The sequence below is a fragment of the Rhinatrema bivittatum genome, chromosome 3 (genome assembly GCF_901001135.1).
Source record: "Rhinatrema bivittatum chromosome 3, aRhiBiv1.1, whole genome shotgun sequence".
NCBI classification, from domain to species: Eukaryota; Metazoa; Chordata; class Amphibia; order Gymnophiona; family Rhinatrematidae; genus Rhinatrema; species Rhinatrema bivittatum.
Genome location: NC_042617.1, coordinates 291,220,130 through 291,240,337, shown reverse-complemented (window position 1 = coordinate 291,240,337; position 20,208 = coordinate 291,220,130). Strand labels below are relative to the sequence as shown.

Below are 20,208 nucleotides of genomic sequence, written 5' to 3'. Positions count from 1 at the left end.
CGAAGAGGACCCTCTCCCAGTGCCCAACGTCCCTGAGGGCAGCCGTGAGATCTTGTGACGCAGGCCCTTTGCCGCCTTGCGGGCCTTAAAAACTTTGTGCATCATCATGACAAACTCTGAGGAGAACAAGGAGGAAGACCCCCTCAGTCTCCTGTCCCTGCTCCTCCTCTGAGGAACCATCCCGATCCTCCAGAGCCTCACCCCCCCACCCCAGGGACAGAGGTGGCGGGAATGTCCACTCCCCCAACGCTGCCCGTTCCTGAGATCTAACAGACTGCAACAAGGCCTCAGACCCCGTGCTCAATTTAAAAGGATCTGAGGTCTGACGCTGCCAATCGGGCCTCTCAGGCTCCCGGCGCCTTGTGCTGAAAAGCCTCCAACGACGGGCCTTCCCCTCCCAACAGACAAGCTGTACAAATCCCAACGCGGGAGAGCCACGCGCGCCACGCCATGAGGCATGATCCCCGGCCTCAAGTAGAAATCTATCCGAAAAAAAGAACCTTGGCGAAAACGGGCTCCCAAGTGCAGAATCGGCCGGCGAAAACAGCGTTGGGAAGGAACAAGGAAGCAAAGTGACCGCTAGGCCAGTAATAAAAGCAAAATAAATACCTCTAATTTTTTTTTTCTTTCTTGTTCCAAGGGTGAGTGAACCAGGACCTCCGGTGTCACCCTCAGCTGCTGGCAGTTTCAGGGTTCCCAACCCTCTGCTCTCGAGCCTCTAATACCAGGGGGATGGTCCCACCAGGACCTGACAACCCCCTGGGAGGCTAAAAACACTGACTTCTCCTCTAATTTCTTTTTTTTTTTTTTTTTTTAAAAAGGGCTCCTAACCCAAAACTTATGCTTATGCTCTCTACTCCAGTTAACCTACTTAACCCTAGAGAACAGCACAAAACACCTAACACTGACACACCAGACTCTAGATTTTGCACCTCCACCATCTGCTGAAGACAGAGAAATACTGACAGACTCTAGGTGGCACCTCAGGGGTATAGAATGGAGTCCGCAAAGTTCTTCTCTGTCTCCATCTGCTGGAGGGGAGGCAAAACCCAGCTGTCCTGGACTGATCCGGGTACGTACAGGGAACACCTGATTTTTTGGTCATCCGATTCAATGCAAGCACAAAAGATGGTGAGACACTGGAGAAGAGGTACAACCAAAATCCCTCAAGAGACTTCTGTATTGATGTGACTTGGCCAGGCCTGCACCATTGGGTGTGCAATTGTACAAGGCAGCACACCCGGTGGTGGTGGGAGGCACAGGGCAAGAACAGGGAGAGGCCCGTTCTGCCACTGGTGGACCCAATCCTACCAGCAACAGAAGCAAGAGACTTGTAGTGCCATTGGTGGACCCGATCCCACCGGAGGCAGAAGCAGGAGGCCACAGCAGAAGAGGAAGCTCATCCTGCAGTTCCTCCTCATGTGCTGGCCCCGTGGTATTCAAAAAGGTATTCACGATGCATGAGATGAGAATACAGGAAGTACTAGCACTGCGAGTGTTGAATTACTGTGGGGCCAGAACATGAAGAGCTGCAGGACAGATGCTCTTCACAAAGAAGAGGTACAGGCTGGCAGCAGGAGTGGAGGAGGAATGAACCGTGGATCCTGACTGCCTGGACTGCATGTATGTGTGAGTGAATGGGAGGCTGCCTGGGGTGGGTGAGGGTGTGTGTGAATGGGAGGTTGCCTGGAATGGGTTGGGATATGAATGAGAGCCTGCCTGGGTTGCATATGCGTTTGTGTGAATTGGAGCCTGCCTGGGTTGGGTGTATGTATGTGTGTGAATGGGAGGCTGCCTGGTGGGTGTATGTATGTGTGTGAATGGGAGCCTGCCTGGGATGGGTGTATGTATGTGTGTGAATGGGAGCCTGCCTGGGATGGGTGTATGTATGTGTGTGAATGGGAGCCTGCCTGGGATGGGTGTATGTATGTGTGTGAATGGGAGCCTGCCTGGGATGGGTGTATGTATGTGTGTGAATGGGAGCCTGCCTGGGATGGGTGAATGTGTGAGAGAGAGAGAATGTGGGCTGCAGGGGGATTCCAACCTGCCAGCAGCTGAAATGAAGATAAGGGCCTGGGGCTGTTGGCAGATCCCAACCAAAGAAGAGCTGGAAATGTCTGTGGGTTTGTCAGAGAGGGAACGTATGTGTATATGAACTTGTGTGTATATAAGAAAGAAAGGAGAACATTTGTGCATCCCACTCCCACTTTCTATGACAATCTCAAGGCGACTGGAAATCAAAAGTTCCCAGGTATGGAGTCCATGAATTTTTTAAATCCTTTTTAGTTTTATTTTTCAAGTGTTATTTGATGTGTCTGCTGTTTTGAAATATTTTATTGATGTTTGGGACATTTAAAAAAAAACTTGTCTATGAGTTTTTAATTATTTGATCTTTTATTCATCAGATTTTTTTAAATAATATTATTAGTATGTTTTTAGTATTATGTTTATATATTTATTTTATTTCTTGATTTTGTTTGATGATTGAGGAATGGTGATGGTTTTGTATTTTCATTGTTGTACTACATAGTGTCTGGCTTCTTGCAATTTCCAGTTCAGTTTTTGTCTGCGTGTTTGTATTTCTACTTAATGGTTGCTCTATTCTGTATTGAATGAGGGGTTGTTTATGTTCTGCATGTGTGGCTGAGGTGAGGCATTTTCCTAATAGGAAGTGTAGTGGTATATTCGGGCTTTCAGAGGGTCAAGCCCACACCCAACCTAATACCATAGGTTCCAAGGCCTAATACCATATAGGTTCCAAGTGTCTTTTTTGCAGGGATTTCTGGTTAGATCACAGCAGTGCATGTAAATATGTGATATTTTTACCTCAGAATACTGTACTTTGATATTTTTCAAGTAAAATATAAATGTATAACTCTTAACTGTGTGTGTGGAATGGGACGGGGAGGTGTTGTGCAAGGCTATGAGGTTCACCTAAGGCACCTAATACCCTTGCACCAGCCTTGAATTCCAGAGAGAGAGTGAGTGTGTGTGTGTGTGTGGGGGGGGGGGGGGGGGGTCACTTTTTAAAGTTTGTATCATTGGAGAGAATTGGGCTTTTTTGAGTGAAGGGGGGGGGGGCAGCACAGTAATTGTTTGCGCAGGGCAGCAAAAAAGCTAGCACTGGCCCTGGACTTGGCCAGGAAGGCACTTTCATGATGACATGAGTGACTTTCCTCAGGTAAAACTAAGCTCGAATCCCTTTCTCGCTTCATTCATTCTAGCAAAGTCCAGAGCGGTGCGGAATAGCCCCCCCCCCCCCCCGAGGAGAGATCCTCACTCCTGCCTCGGGAGGGAGAAAGCATAGAAAACCCTCCATTTTCAGAGTAAACACAGCTCTATTTGCTAAGTAGTACCACCTCGTGTCTCATAGGTGGGAGGCTTTAGGCACTGAAAAAAAAAAAGCAAATTAAAAAATTCATAATTATTATCGTAAAGCTCCCCACCCCTGCCCCTATCTACGCCGCTTCCTGGTTGAGATCCCTGCTGCTGCTTTCCAGACACTCACCAGCCTCTCACCGGCCTGCTCTCGCCCTTTCCGTACAACAGCAACCACCGGCAGCAGTTCAGCCTGGACAGCGCCATGATGGGGGGGGAGGAGGGAGGGGGGGGGACGGCAAGGTTATCGCTAGGATACCGACGCCAAGTCAAAGGTCTCCTGCGGCGCCAGCGATGACGTCACACACCGCCCCCCTCCTTGCTAGCTCCGAAGTTGGCAGGCGGAAAACACGTCACATGATAAGGCCGGGTAGTCGCAGCCGTCATTGGTTCTGGCACTGCTGGAAGATTGAGCGCCGGGAGGGCAATGGGTTTGGGGGAGCAGTCGCGAGAGGCGGGGAAATAGAGGGCTCATCTTTCTGTTGAACGATTGAATTTAAGGTTGGGAGTCCTAGGAGTTGAGAAGATGATGTCACCTTCTGTCATGCTTCCCAAATTTTATTTCACCAGAAAGCATTTCTAGAAGAGGATGGAGTACTGTAGTGTTGTCTTGTTAGTAAAGCTGCCAAGGGGCAGCAAGTTTTAAGAGGTAGAAAAAACTTGCTGGGCAGACTGGATGGGCCATTTGGTCTTCTGCCGTCATTTCTCTGTTTCTATTTCAAGCCGTGGTTTAGCATGCCTACACTCTCTGCTAACTCTCTCCACCATCCTCCTTCTCTATCATCCCCATCTCCTTCCTTCCAGAAAAATACCTTATTTACATCGGTGAGAACAGGGATGACTGAGAAGGGCAGATAATGGCTGTTTCCCCTACCTCACTGAGCACCTTGCCTCTTATAACAGGGAAAAAGGCGAGAAATCCTTGCCAATATTCAAATAAACAAATTTGCAACCTATGTATCTTTAGGGCTCCAGGGGTGATTTGGGAAATTATAGACCGGTGAGACTGATTTCAGTGCCAGGAAAAATAGTGGAAATTATTCTAAAGAACAAAATCGTAGAACATATATAAAGACATGGATTTGCCCAAGGGAAGTCTTGCCTCACAAATCTGGTTCACTTTTGAAGGTTCATAGATAAAGGTGAACCAATAGATGTAGTGTATTTGGATTTTCAGAAGCATTTGGCAAATCCCTCATGAGAGGCTTCTAACAAAAATAAAAAAAGTCATGGGATAGGAGGCGATGTCCTTTCATCGAGTGCAAACTGTTTAAAAGACAGGAAACAGTACGATTAAATGGTCAGTTTTCTCAGTGGAAAAAGGTGAACAGTGGAGTGCCTCGGATCTGTATTTGGACCTGTGCTTTTCAATATATTTATAAACAGGAAAGGGATACGACAAGTGAGGTGATCAAATTTTCAGATGACACAATTATTCAGAGTAGTTAAATCACAAGCGGATTGCGATAAATTGCAGGAGGATTTTGCGAGACTGGAAGATTGGGCATCCAAATTGCAGATGAAATTTAATGTGGACAAGTGCAAGGTGATGCATATATGGAAAAATAACCCATGCTGTAGATGTTAGGTTCCGTATTAGAAGATACCACCCAGGAGAAAGATCTAGGCTTTATAGTGGATAATAAATTGAAATTGTCAGCTCAGTGTGCTGTGGCGGTCAAACAGAATGTTAAGAATTAATAGGAATGGAATGGTGAATAAAACAGAGAATGTCATATTTGCTAGCGTGAAGACAGATGGACTCAGGACCAGTGGGTTTATGCTCCCCTGCCAGCAGATGGAGACGGAGCAAGCTGACATCACCATATATATATAACCATGCAATGACCCCAGCCTGCCAGTATTCTCAGCCTCCAGCGAATGGTGGATGTGCATCTCCCTTTGGGGATTGCTTTGAGCTTTTTGAAAGGAGACATTTGAAATTCTAAATTCAGGAAAAGAAAGCCCCGCTCTCCTGCAGTGATACCTATAGATCCCTTTCCCAGTTCAAAGTTCCTGAGGCAGTTTCCTTGGTCCAGTAGCTGGGTTTCCTGGCGTGGATTTAGCTACTACTTCAGCTGAAAGGCAGCGGGTGCAGGAGGCTGAGCGCAGCAGTGACTGCAGATGCCCTCTCCCCCAGCAGCCAGGGACTGTGTCTGTACTCAGCTGGTAAGCGCTGACCTCGGGTAAGGTTTAAAAAAAAAAAAAAAGAGAAAGTTTTACCTGAATCTGAGACAGAGGGGTTTCAGGACTTCCTCCAGTCCCCGTTCTTGGCCCGCCTTGCCGACATTCGTTCCTGCTCCGGTTGGGGAATTGGGCAGCCTGGCGGGTTGAGTGGCCCCCGGTGGGCTAGGCCCCGCACTTAGCCTTTTTCTTACACGCCTTGTGGTAGGCCGCGGTGGCCATTTTCGAGCACTCTTGTGCATGTTCTGCTGCCCTCTATAGGCCGTTGGTGTGTGCAGTGTGTCGGCTCTGTGCATGCATTGTGTGCTCGGTTTTTAGGCGTGCTTTTTACTTGCATAAACTTTTTTCCACACTTAATTTGGCGCACAGGTTATGCATGCACCTTGCTGTGTTTTCTTCTAGTCGCTTATTTTATGGGCGATTTTCATTTTTGAGCGCGAGCCGTTCTGACGCACATTTACCATAGAATGGCGCCGGTAAACAAGAAGCTTAAGCGCCTTCCTATTTGTGTTGCCTGTCATATTAGGGCTTCTCAGCCTGACCTGGCTTCTAACCTGTGTCAACGCTGCTCAGACGCTCAGGGAGAGTTGTCTTCCTTGGATTTTGCTAAGCCTGGCTCTTCCCATTCTGATGATGGGTTGGTCACAGCCTTGACTGGGGGGATGCCAGATCTTGGTTCTCCCTTGACTGGCTCCTCCGCTACTGAGGGCAGTTCTGTGGGACCAGCTCCATTTCCTTCTGGGCTTGGTCTGAACCCAGCTACTTTTTCTTGGGTGGAATTTTTTCAAGACTTACAAGCCTTTCTTAAGCTGCAGTCCTCCGCTTCCCCCATTTCTGTTCGGTTGGACCCTCAGCCGGTGGCTCCTCCCTCTTCCAGTCCTATGCTTAAGCGCCGGGGCTCACCTTAGCTCCCTGCGGGTGTTCCCAACAGGAATCCGGATGGCACTGATGATGAGGTTGATCCTGATTCCCTGGAAGATGGCTGGAACCATATCGAACCATTTTGCTGTTTTTTCATAGAGATGAAAAGACAGGAAACAGAGAGTAGGATTAAATGGGCAATTTTCTCAGTGGAAGGGAGTGGACAGTGGAGTGCCTCAGGGATCTGTATTGGGACCCTTACTGTTCAATATATTTATAAATGATCTGGAAAGAAATACGACGAGTGAGATAATCAAATTTGCAGATGACACAAAATTGTTCAGAGTAGTTAAATCACAAGCAGATTGTGATAAATTGCAGGAAGACCTTGTGAGACTGGAAAATTGGGCATCCAAATGGCAGATGAAATTTAATGTGGATAAGTGCAAGGTGATGCATATAGGGAAAAATAACCCATGCTATAATTACACGATGTTGGGTTCCATATTAGGTGCTACAACCCAAGAAAGAGATCTAGGTGTCATAGTGGATAACACATTGAAATCGTCGGTTCAGTGTGCTGCGGCAGTCAAAAAAGCAAACAGAATGTTGGGAATTATTAGAAAAGGAATGATGAATAAAATGGAAAATGTCATAATGCCTCTGTATCGCTCCATGGTGAGACCGCACCTTGAATATTGTGTACAATTCTGGTCGCCGCATCTCAAAAAAGATATAATTGCGATGGAGAAGGTACAGAGAAGGGCTACCAAAATGATAAGGGGAATGGAACAACTCCCCTATGAGGAAAGACTAAAGAGGTTAGGACTTTTCAGCTTGGAGAAGAGACGACTGAGGGGGGATATGATAGAGGTGTTTAAAATCATGAGAGGTCTAGAACGGGTAGATGTGAATCGGTTATTTACTCTTTCGGATAGTAGAAAGACTAGGGGACACTCCATGAAGTTAGCATGGGGGCACATTTAAAACTAATCGGAGAAAGTTCTTTTTTACTCAACGCACAATTAAACTCTGGAATTTGTTGCCAGAGAATGTGGTTCGTGCAGTTAGTATAGCTGTGTTTAAAAAAGGATTGGATAAGTTCTTGGAGGAGAAGTCCATTACCTGCTATTAAGTTCACTTAGAGAATAGCCACTGCCATTAGCAATGGTTACATGGAATAGACTTAGTTTTTGGGTACTTGCCAGGTTCTTATGGCCTGGATTGGCCACTGTTGGAAACAGGATGCTGGGCTTGATGGACCCTTGGTCTGACCCAGTATGGCATTTTCTTATGTTCTTATGAACTGCCAGCCCTGATTTCCCAGACCTTGAAACAGCTGGGTTTTCCTGGTTCGGAATGCTATGTCAGAGCCAAGGAAAAATTCCATTTTGGTTTCCTTATGTAAAGCCTCTTGTTTTTCCCCAGTGATGGATGCGATCCAGTAATTGATTGATCTGGTATGGGATTCTCCAGAGGCAAATTTTAAAGGAGGTCAGACATTGGAAGGCCTGTACCCCCTGGATCCGGCTGTGAGAGAGTGTTTGTGTTTTCCCAAAGTGGATGCTCTGGTATGTGCCAAGTCTAAGCGGACGACTATCCCCGTAGAATGAGGAGCGGCCTTGAAGAATGTTCATGATAGAACGATTGAGGCTATTCTTAGCAAGCCTTTGAGGCAGTGGCGATGAATTTACAGATTGCCTTCTGTTGCACCCTAGTGGCGAGATCTTGTCTGCTTCTCTCTCAGGAGGTTGATGAGTCTGGAGGGAATTCCAGAGCAGTTATGGAACCTGCTGCTGCCTTTTTAACAGACGCAGGCTGTGATTTAGTCCAGACCTTGGCCAGAAGAGTGGCTTCAGTGATAGCAGCCAGGTGTCAACTCTCGTTGCAAAATTGGTCAGCTGACACAGCTTCCAAAGCTAATCTTATCAAGATGCCCTTTAAAGGCTCGCTCTTGTTTGAGAGCGAGTTGGAGAAACTGGCCAGTAAGTGGGGCGAGTCTTCGGTGCCTCAGTTGCCGGAAGATAAGAAACAGTTCCTGAACATACCCAGATCAGTCCAGACAAGCGGGTTTTATTCATCCCTACCAGCGGATGGAGGTAGAGAACAAAACTTTGGGCACTGCCACATATACGAGAGTGCCACCTGCAGTCCCTCAGTATTTCTCTACCTCCAGCAGATGGTAGAGGTGCTAACCCTGCAGTACTGACTAACTGGATATTTTAAGGAAAATTGCTCCCCAAGGTGACAAGCTCCTCGACCCCTGACAGCCAGTGGTCTGGTTCCCTCGGTGGGCCTGAAGCCCCTCCGCCTGCCCAGGACAGGGAAGTACCCTTACTTTTATTTTTGTGCTTTCCTGTGTGTTTGGGCCTTTAAATCTTTGTTGTAAAAAAAAAAAAAAAAAGTCACCGGCAGCTGTCTGCTTTTGCAACAGCAGAAGCATGTGGCAGGCTGTGCGGCCTAGCAGGCTGAATGCAGCAGCAGAAGCTTGCGACAGGCTGTGCGGCCTAGCAGGCTGAAATCCTCGGCGAGATTGTCAGGTGCAGGCCGGGCAGTAAGTGGGCGGATCGGGGGATCATTTGGAGGAAGGTGGTCATTGTTGGGGCAAATTCACTCTAGTGGGGGCTGGCTGACTCCCGAACGAACCACACAATTTTCAGTCGCGGCAGCGGCCTGTTCACTGTGCCAGCGGGAAATTCTTGGGGCAGTGTGCCCTCTTCAGGGTTTGACAGCTGCCGTGTGATGTGCCCCTCCCCCTCGCAATCTGGACCGCGGGAAAATGCGGCAAGCATAGGATTGCCAGTTTGGATTTTTATTTTGCCTTGCTTTATTTCTTGGTGCTTGTTATGACAGACAAGCAGCTCAGAGAGACCTGCAGGGCCTGTGGTAGCAGTCAGCCTGAATGACCACCTCCTCCTCCTCTGCACGGAGTCTGAAAGGCAAGCAAAGCCGCTGAGGCATTTATGGACCGCGGCAGTGGCGCTGGGATCACAGGAAGGAGTGGCTATGGCCGCAGAAGTGGAGCTGGATAGGGGGGCTTCGGTCTGGGGGGTCCCCATGACTCCTGTCTCCCATGGTTCGACCTGGGGAAAAAGGTCCGGATGTCTTGGGCCCCAAGTGCCCTTTGGGGGCCCCGGGGGGGGCTTTCGCCCAAATTCGTACTTTTACTGCACGAGGCCTTCCTGGCTAGGCAGGCAGGTAAGTGCGGTGTCACAGAAGGCCCGACGGGTTCGGCAAAGCAGGGGAAGGTCCCCACTAAAGGTTCCACGGGCTCGAGAACTCTGCCTCCCGAGGGACGGCTAGCGCGATTGGAATCGGAAGATTTGGACTATTCTAAGCAGGAGGATGAGGTCTCCTCGGAGGCCGATCAGGATGGGGACCCGATTGGGGGTCCTCCTCTGGACCCAGCGGACTCTAAAACTGAACAGGGGACCTTGGAGGGTCTGGAGGCTGAAGGCAATGATCCGCGGGGGATCCGGCTTTTCAAGAGAGAGGAGCTTCACCTGCTTAAACCTCAGGTGTTGGAGGAGCTGGGGATTAAGCTCACCCTGGAGGATTCAGATGCTGATGGGGTTAATCCGGTTCTGGATGGCCTATGGAGACTCCTCAGTGCTTTCCCAATTCCGAAGAAAATCCCGAAATTGATCAACCAAGAGTGGGATTCCCCCGACTCGGGTCTGCTAGTTGGCAGAGCGATGTCGAAGCTTTATCCCCTTCTGCAGGACCATCTGGACATTCTCAAGGTTCCGAAGATGGATGCAGCAGTTTCGGCAGTCACTAAGAAGACCACTATTCCGGTAGCTGGAGCTTCCGCTCTGAAGGATGTTCAGGATCAGAAGTTGGAAGTGTATCTGAAGCTCGGCCTGTGGGTGGCGGTATGTGCAAGTCTGATGCAGCAGGCCTATTTATGTTGGATCCAGAAGCCGCAGGAACAGTCTGCCTCCGGGACTCTTTCCTCCGTCCAGGTGGCCCACCTGGAGGCAGGGGTTGCCTATGGCACGGATGCCTTATATGACCTGGTGAGAACCACGGCTCGTGCTATGGTGTCTGTGGTGGCGTCCAGATGACACTTGTGGCTACGCAACTGGTCAGCGGATCTGTCATCAGAATCGCAGCTCTGTAATCTGCCCTATCAGGGGAAACTGCTGTCTGGTGAGGACCTCGATCGTCTGGTGAAGTCGCTGGGAGAGACAAAGGCAATAGGCTGCCAGAGGAACGAAAGTCTGTCCGGAAACCTTTTTCTCGGCCTCGCTTTCGGGAGTCCAGATGTTTTTGTCAGACGAGGTCCTCGGCGGCCTCAGCCCCAAGACAGTCCTCGCATAGGCAACAGTCCTTTCGAGGGGCTGGAAGGTCATCTAGAGGCGGATCCACCCAGGGTGCAGGTGGCAATAAGTCCTCAAAATGAGACCCGGCAGGTCCACTCTTCGTCTCTGGTAATCGGGGGAAGGCTGGCCCGGTTCTACGAGGAGTGGACCAAGATCACTTCCGACCGGTGGGTGTTGAGCATGGTGAGAAACGGCTACACCTTAGAATTTTCTCGCCCACTGCGGTCGGTCTTTCTGGAGTCGCATTGCCATTCCCGAAGCAAGTGGGCAGCGGTCCAGGAAACACTTCAGCGGTTAAGTTTGGAGGCGGTTGTACCGGTGCCAGTGTCCGAACAGGGACAAGGCAGATATTCCATCTATTTTGTGGTGCCCAAGAAGGAAGGCACGTTCCGACCTATCCTAGACCTGAAGAAAGTCAACCAGAGTTTGAAGGTACCATGTTTTCGGATGGAGATGTTGTGCACTGTAATTGCGGCGGTATGGGGGAGGAGAGTTTTTGGCGTTTCTGGATCTCACCAAGGCTTATCTGCATATCCCCATCCATCAGGAGCACCAGACGTTTCTCAGATTCATGGTTCTGGGACAGCACTATCAGTTTCAAGTGCTGCCTTTCGGGTTGGCCACCGCCCTGCGGACTTTTACAAAGGTGATGGTGGTAGTGGCAGCGGCGCTGTGACAGGAGGGATTGCTGGTGCACCCGTACTTGGACAATCGGCTGATATGGGCAAAGTCACTAGAGGAATGTGTATGGTCCGTGGACCGAGTTCGGTCGCTCCTGGAATCTCTAGGCTGGGTTATCAATGTGCAGAAGAGCCATCTGGTCCCCTCCCATTCCCTCGAATACTTGGGAACCCATTTCGACACCCAGTGGAGCAGAATGTTTCTTACAGACGACAGGGTGAACAAAATTCAGGGGCAGGTAGCGCATCTGCTTCGTCTTCAGGTGCCGAAGGTCTGGGATTACTTACAGGTCCTGGGCTTGATGGCGTCCACATTGGAACTAGTGCCCTGGGCGTTTGCCCATTTGAGGCCTCTGCAGAGAACCTCGTTGTCCCATTGGAATCCTCTGTAGCAACAATATTTCCTGCCCCTGGCTCTGATGGAGTCAGCCAGGGTCAGTCTGGCCTGGTGGATGACATGGAACAATCTGGAGAAGGGGATGCCTCTTGAGGTCCCGGAGTGGGTGGTGGTCACCACGGATGCAAGTCTTCGGGGCTGAGGGACAGTTTGTCTGGGCAGGTCTGCTCAAGGCCTTTGGTGGATGTCGGAACAGACATGGTCCATCAATCGCCTGGAGACGAGAGCGGTGCACCGAGCTCTGGAGCAGTTTCTACCCTTGGTCCGCGATCGGATGGTGCGAGATTTCTTGGACAATTTGACCCCGGTGGCTTACATCAACCGCTTGGGGAAACCAAGAGTCCCATGGTGGCGCAGGAGGCTCAGCTGCTGTTCGAATGGGCAGAACTTCATCTCGAAGGAATCGCTGCCTCCCATGTCGCAGGAGTCGACAATATCCAGGTGGATTACCTCAGCTGGCAGCAGTTGGATCCGGGGGAGTGTGAATTCTCTCAGAGGGCCTGGGACCTTCTCTGCGCAGTTCGATCTCATGGCAACATGTCTCAATACCAGACGCAAAGGTTCTTCAGCCACCGGAGGGAGTCTGGGGCGGTGGGGCTTGATGCCCTCGTATGTCCGTGGCTTATCGGAGTATCCTGTACATCTTTCCTCCAAGGCTGCTGATAGCAAAGGTACTCAGGCGTGTAGAGGACCACACGGGGTCAGTGATTCTGGTGGCTCCGGAATGGCCTCCCCAACCGTGGTTTGCAGATCTGGTGTGGCTGGGAGTGGACGGACTGCTACGCCTGACCCATTTACCAGATCTCCTGCGTCAGGGTCCTATATTTCCGATCGGGAGGATCGCTTTTGTCTCATGCCTGGCTTTTGAGAGGAGGCGATTGCGCGTGAGGGGGTATTCGGAACCAGTAATTACCACACCGCTCCAAGCGAGATGCCCTGCTACCTCTTTAGCCTATTCCAGGGTATGGAAGGTGTTTGAGACTTAGTATGGACAACAGCGATTGGACCCTCTTCAGGTGTCTTTTTTGCAGGTGCGTTTATCCAAAGGATTAGCCCATTGTTCCCTTCGGGTCCAGGTTTCCGCTTTGGGTTGTCTCAGAGGGAGAGTCCAGGGGAAGGCCTTGGCATCCCATCCAGATGTGGTGCATTTTCTATGAGGAGTCAAGCATCTCCGTCCACCTCTGCGTCGCATTTGTCCAGAATGGAATCTTAATCTCGTGCTACGGGACCTTTGCGAGGAGCCGTTCGAGCCTCTGAATCGGGTATCTTTGAAGCTCCTGAGTCTGAAGACGGTCTTTTTGGTAGCTATCTGTTCGGATAGAAGGATTTCGGAATTGCAGGTTCTTTCATGCCAAGATCCATTTCTCCGGATATCATCCGATACAGTGTCCTTGCGTAAGGTACCTTCGTTTCTTCCTAAGGTGGTGTCGGTTTTTCATGTAAACCAATTAGTGGAGTTGCCCGGGTTTCCGGATTGGGCTCGGGATCCCTCGATGGGCTGAGAACTTCACCTTTTGGATGTGAGACGGATGGTATTACGTTACTTGAAAGTCACTAATGCTTTTTGTCATTCTGATCATTTGTTCGTCCTGTTCGGGGGAGCAAAAAAGGGCAAAAAGGCGTCTAAGGCTTCTTTGTCTCGTTAGTTGAAAGAGACTATCTCTGCAGCTTATGTATCAAAAGGAAGAGTGGTTCCAGTGAGTCTTAGAGCACATTCGACTCGAGCTCAGGCACCATCCTGGGCTGAGTGTCAGCTGTTGTCTCCCCAAGAGATCTGTAGAACTGCGGTGTGGTCTTCATTGCACACTTTTACCAAGCATTACCGTTTGGATGTGCGGGCCCCGGAGGTGGCCCCCTTTTGGAGAGAATGTTCTTTGAGCGGGTCTTTCGGGTTCCTGCCCAGTGTAAGAGGGCTTTGGTACATCCCACTTGTCTGGACTGATCTGGGTATGTTCAGGAAAGGAAAATTGGTTCTTACCTGCTAATTTTCGTTCCTGTAATACCACAGATGAGTCCAGAGGCCCACCCTGAGGATCTCTGCCGAAAGACTGCTTGGTCTACTGCTGTATTTATTTGCAAAGCATATTTGCCATTTTTTTGCTTCAATTTCTAGGTTTAGCGTTTTCTGCATGGTTATCTAGTTGGTCAGGGGTATCCATGTTGGGAGCCTCGTTCGCTCTTTATTTTTCTTATCTTGGCTTGGGTATCGATTAATACTGAGGGACTGCAGTTGGCACTCTCATATATGTGGCAGTGCCCAAAGTTTTGTTCTCTACCTCCATCATCTTGTAGAGATGAATAAAACCCGCTTGTCTAGACTGATCTGTGGTATTACAGGAACGAAAATTAGCAGGTAAGAACCAATTTTTCTTTACAGTGCCCCTTTGGTAGGAGGGGCAGTTTTCAGGTTTCCAGGTGTTTTCATCCCTACAGAGGGGCGACCTTTCAGCGGTCTTGGCCTTTCGGTAGATTTCAGTCCTTTTGTCCCCAGCAGCCCAAGAAAGGAGTGGCCTTGGGTGGTGGTCCTTCCCAATTTTCCCAATGAAGGTTTGCCAACCCACCTTCCAGAACAGGAAATAGGGGAAGGACTCTCTCTCTTTTATCGGAGGTGGGTCGAGATCACATCGGACCAGTGGGTCCTGGAGGTGATACACGAAGGGTATGCACTGGAATTTTGCAGTATTTCTTGGGACGTGTTCATGGTGTCCCCTTGCCCCTCCTCGCAGAAGGAACAGGCAGTGGAGTTCAAGCTTCAGAGGCTCCCCAGACTGAGGGCTGTGGTTCTGGTGCCTTCGTCTCAAGAAAGTATGGGGCGATGTTCCATTTATTTTGTTGTGACCAAGAAAGAAGGATCCTTTCGTCCCATCTTGGATCTCAAGAAAGTCAACCATCACTTGAAGATGACTCATTTTCGAATGGAAACCTTACGCTCTGTAATAATGCAGTCGGAGGAATTTCTGACCTTGACTCAGTCAGAGGCTTACCTTCATATTTCCATTCGATTGGAATACCAGCGCTTTCTACGCTTTGCGGTGTTGGGGTGCCATTATCAGTTTCGGGCACTGCCTTTTGGTCTAGCCACCGCTCCCAGAACATTTTCCAATATTGTGGTGGTAGCGGCAGCCTTGTGAAAATAAGGAATCCTGGTGCACCTGTATTTGGACGACTGGCTGATTCGAGCTAAGTGTGAGGAAGAGAGCCATTTGGTGACACACAAGGTGATCTCCTTATTGCAGGAACTCAGTTGGGTGGTGAACCTGACCAAGAGCAATCTTCAACCATCCCAGTCATTGGAGTATCTGGGGTTCCGGTTCGACAAGGGACAGGACAGAGTTTTCCTACCAGAAGTTCGGATCCAGAAATTGATGTCTCTAGTGCGTCAGTTAATGAACACCATACGCCCAATGGTGTGGTCCTACCTACTACAGGTACTCGGTTTTAATGGCAGCTACCCTGAAAGTGATGCCATGGGCAAGAGTGCATATGAGTTCTCTTCAGCGCTCTCTGCTATCTTGTTGGAACCCTCAGTCTCCGGATTATGTGGTTCGACTCTGCTTGCCGATGCAAATCTGTTCCCACCTCCAGTAGTGGTTGCAGGAGGATCATCTGAGAAGGGGAGTTCCCTTGTCCTCTCCGGCCTGATTGGTAATCACAGATGCGAGTCTCCATGGTTGGGGGGCTCACTGTTTGGAGTTAACGTCCCAGGGGCACTGGAATGCCAATGAGTCCCACTGGAACATCAATCGCCTGGAGGCCCGGGCAGTACAACTGGCATGCTTGCAGTTCAGCCACAGGCTGTGGAATCAAGCAGTTCATGTGATGTCGGACAACACAACAAATGGTGGCCTATATCAATCACCAGGGAGGAACTAAGAGCCAGCAAGTGTCACAGGAAATAGACCAGCTGATGGAATGGGTGGAAGGTCATCTGCAGATCATCTCGGCCTCTCACATTGCAGGAAAAGGTAACATAAGAGTGGACTTTCTCAGCGGGGAGAGTCTGGACCCAGGAGACTGGTTATTGTCAGCTGAGGTATTTCAGATGATTGTGGATCGCTGGGGCCTTCTGTTCCTAGACCTGCTGGCGACTTCTCGAAATGCGAAGGTTCCTTGCTTCTACAGTCGCAGGAGAGATCCGTGGTCCCTGGGAATAGATGCTCTTGTACAGGTCTGGCTGGAAGACAGATTGCTTTATGCCTTTCCTCTGTGGCCCTTGCTGGGCAAGGTAATTTGCAAGATCAAAGGCCACAGGGGACTAGTACTCCTGGTGGCGCCAGAATATGCATACCACTCCTGGTGGCGCCGAATATGCATACCACGGACCCAGGCGTCCGTGGTATGCATATTCGCGATGACTCCTGGTGGAGGCCTCCCTTCGTCTTCCACCGCACATAGAACTGCTTCATCAGGGACCAGTTCTTCATGAGGATCCGACTCGATTCTGTCTTATGGTTTGGCCCTTGAGAGGGCTTGTCTGTAAAAGCGTGGTTATTCCTCTGTAGTGATTGCCACTTTACTCCGCGCTTGCAAGTTCTCTACTTCCTTGGCTTATGTGTGGGCTTAGAGAGCTTTTGAGGCCTGGTGTGAGGAGCGGGGTGTTCCTCCTTGTTCAATTAAGATCCTTCTCATTCTGGATTTTTTGCAGGATGGATTGAATAAAGGCTTGGCCTTTAATTCCTTGAAGGTGCAGGTTGCAGCTCTGTTTCAGAGGCCTGGTTAATAGTGTTTCCTTGTCGTCTCATCCTGATGTGGCCCATCTTTTTGAAGGGAGTGAAGCACCTTAGGTCTCCCTTAAGGTTACCGATTCCATTGTGGGGTCTTAATTTGGTGCTGGACTTTTTGGCGGGCCCTATGTTCTGACCACTGCGTAGCCTTTCCCTACGGTTGTTGACTTTGAAGACTGTGTTCGTGGTGGCTATATGTTCTGCGCATCGGATTTCTGAGCTGCAGGCCTTGTCTTGCCGGGAACTGTTCCTTCATGTGACTCCGGGGACGATACAGCTGTGTACTGTTCCATCCTTCTTGCCCAAGGTAGTCTTGGACTTTCATTTGAATTAGTCCATCTCCTTGCCATCCCTAGATAAGGTCAGGGATGAGGAGGCGTTTCGTCTTTTGCGCTCCTTGGATGTTAATCATTTTGTCGTGCGGTATCTGGAGGTCTCTGAGTCTTTTTGAAAGAAAGATCGTCTGTTTGTTCTCCATGGCAGGAGTAAGCAGGGTGCTTCAGCTTCGCGGGCTACCATAGCTCGTTGGATTAAGGAGATGGTCACAGTCGTGTATGTGGATGCTGGAAAGCCGTTGCCTACTCAGGTTAGGGCTCAATCCACTAGAGCTCAGGCAGTGTCATGGGTGGAGGTTAGTCTGTTGTCTCCCGTCAATATATGCCAAGCTGCGATGTGGTCCTCCTTACAAACTTTTTCCAGGTTTTATCATCTGGATATGCAGGCCCGGGAGGGTGCAGCCTTTGCACGTGCGGTGTTGACTGGTCCATGGGCAGCCTCCCACCCTATTGGGGAGTAGCTTTGGTACATCCCACTAGTCCTGAGTCTATTTGTCTAGACACCACACATGCAAAGGCTGCATCCTCCTGGGCCTGCACTCCCACCTTGGAGAACAAACAGGCGATCCATCTTTCAAAAAGACTCAGAGGCCTCCAGATACCGCACAACAAGACGCTTAACATCCGATTATCTGCAAAATTGGTCAGGTCTGCTGGTAACCTGGGCATGGACATGGGGATCCTAAAAATGAATATCTTGCTCAGGCTAATGTAACTATTTCAACCTAACCCCTGTAGGGTTGCCTAACAAATTTTTGTCTAATCTTAGTGGGCATTTCTCTAGGTTTATCTGGCAGGGGAGAACTCCCAGAGTGAAATTAAGCATGTTGTGGAGAACGAAATGTAGGGAGGGGATGGCATTACCTAACCTCCTGGGGTATTATGGGGCTGCCCGCCTTGCTTTATTTAAAAATTGGCTGAGCAGGGATTATTCACAACCCTGGCTGTCTCTGGAGGACGGGGTGGTGGGAGGGGAGGACTTGGCACTCTTACTGTTTATGCAACCTGCCTCATCGCAAGCGAGATTAGCCTCCAAATTATGCCCAATTGTGGAGCACACAATTCATGTGTGGAGAGAAATGTGCAAGAGCTCAGTGGAAATGGGGGGGGGGGGGGGACGGGACTTGGACACCACTGACTGTACTGAGGGACAATCCACTTCTCTCTGCAGCCACCTTTCATAATACCACTGCACACTGGTGGAGGGCCGGCCTACATTTCCTTAGGTAGCTATGGGATGTAGAGGGATGGCTCTCCGTTGAAGAATTACAGGAGGAGTTTGAGTTGCAGAATGATTTGCGGGAAATATATGAAAACATTAAGGTGTACATTTGAGGGACTGAGGAGGTTTCCTAGGACAGGAGAACACCTAATGGTATGGAGAAGGTGTTTATGCTACAGGGATCTGAGAGGAACGTAATCTCCTTGATATATAAAGCTTATATCTCAATGTTAGAGGAGTTGGATCCAATGGGTAGGCTGGTGGACAGTTGGAATAGGAATTTGGGAAAATGGATGGGAGACAAAGACTGGAGCATAATATGGAAAAAGGCACATAAGATATCCATATGTAGCCACAGGTTGGAACGTATGCATAAACTGCTTAGGAGAACATAAAAGTACCCCCTATTTTTTACAAAGTTTTCCTCATCTTGTCTAATTGGTTAGTGCCATTAAAAGTAGCTTAACTGTGCTGCTTTAATAATACACAGAGGTCCAACTTTAATACAAACCAATTTAAGTTTATTTAATATTAAAAGTCAATCATATAAGATCTCTGGGAGATAGAGAGGGAGCTTTATATTTTTCCAAGCTCTGCCTGCCTATCTCCCCGTTTGTAAGTGAGGGCTGACGTTTTATAGATAAAACATACAATGATCCCTAATAGGACTGCATAGAGAATCAGGTACCACATGTGTCCACATCAGAGACCTATGGCTAAGCCTCCCTGATCCCCCCTCCCACTTTAAAATCCAATTAGGCCTAGCAGAGACCCGCATGTCTGATGATTAGTTTCAGTAGGCCACGTGTCTGATGATGGCTCTCAATCATTCTAGTAGTTCTTAGCAGTTCTGTGTTCTGTCACTCCTGTGCAAGTTGTTTGATCAGACTCCTAATCTTATGGGAATATCCAATTACACTGGGCCTCTTCAGACGAGACAGCAGAGACAGGATTCTGTGAGAACATAGCTTGGTCCATACGTTTGTTGTGACCTCATGACCCTTCATCATATCTCGCTAGGTCTGAATTCATTCCAGATATCTCCCAGTAGCCATTCACGCTCAGGTCAGTCTGAGTTCCTTGTATGCCAGCAGTTTCAGTTAGGCCAAGAAAGTAAAGGATTCTGGATAAACTGAGTGGACCAAAGTCCTGAACCAAAGTCTTCATGTTAGGCTACCCATATATCAATCTTCATCCCCATTGTGTTTGAGAGGGTATGGACAGGAGGGCTCCTACCCACAAGTTTGGTGGGGATGCCCTCAAGTGAGGACTTTCTGGGGGAGGGGGTGGCAGAGGATTGCGGACATTCTGGGATGCAAGAAGCTCTCAAGCCTATTATTTGCTAGGGATGTGCAGAAGGAAAACATTTGTTTCGTTTCATATTTTAATTTCGTGGGGACCCAAATTTGTTTCATTAGTTTCATAGGGAAAAAAACAATTCGTTTATTAGTTTCATTCATTTCCATTTGTCATTAAAGTCAATGGGAGAAGTATTTGCAGCCTATTTTTGGCTGCAGAATTGGGGTTTTCTTGTCAATTCGGATGAAACTTCTGTGGAGCAATCATCAGAATGAGAAAGCTCCAAGGTACTTAGACTGTAGCAAAGTGGCACCAAAGTGGCATGATTAGCCTAAGGCACTGTAAAGGGGAAAAGGGATACCAGGAGTGGCAAGAGTGCTTTAACAGAGGTGCAAAGCAGCAGCAAGAGTGTCAAAAACACACCACAGCTTCAAAAGAGAGCACCGATAACAGTTGCATGAACCCTCAAAGGCAACACAAGAGGCAAAGTGGCAAGACAAGTGGCATCAACATCTTACAGCACATTGAAGGGGGAACATAGCAAGTAGAAAGGATGTCAGAAAAAACAACAAGGCGCCGATAAAGGGACAAGCAGCAAAGAAAGACTAGCATCAACACACTGAGGAACCATAATAGTGGCAAGAACACCACAAGGAGTAGAGTCGTTTGGTGTATGGCAGCAAGGCAGAGTGGCACAAAGTTGATAGGGCAAGACAGGCTGGCAGAGCGGAAGTAGTCTAGACCCTCTGGTTTTGATAGGGGCAAGACAGGCTGGTAGAGCTGAGGTAGTCAGGTCACTGTGG

General features: G+C 49.1%; 1 protein-coding gene across 1 annotated transcript in view; it reads right to left on the bottom strand.

Moving 5' to 3' along the window:
* Positions 1 to 3,734, bottom strand: part of LETMD1 (LETM1 domain containing 1) — a 79,046-nt gene extending 75,312 nt beyond the window's left edge. Inside the window, exon 1 of the mRNA XM_029594948.1 lies at positions 3,509 to 3,734. Within this exon, the coding sequence (XP_029450808.1) occupies positions 3,509 to 3,585 (77 nt within the window). The 5' untranslated portion in view covers positions 3,586 to 3,734. The remainder of the gene's footprint in view (positions 1 to 3,508) is intronic.
* Positions 3,735 to 20,208: the final 16,474 nt, after the last annotated feature.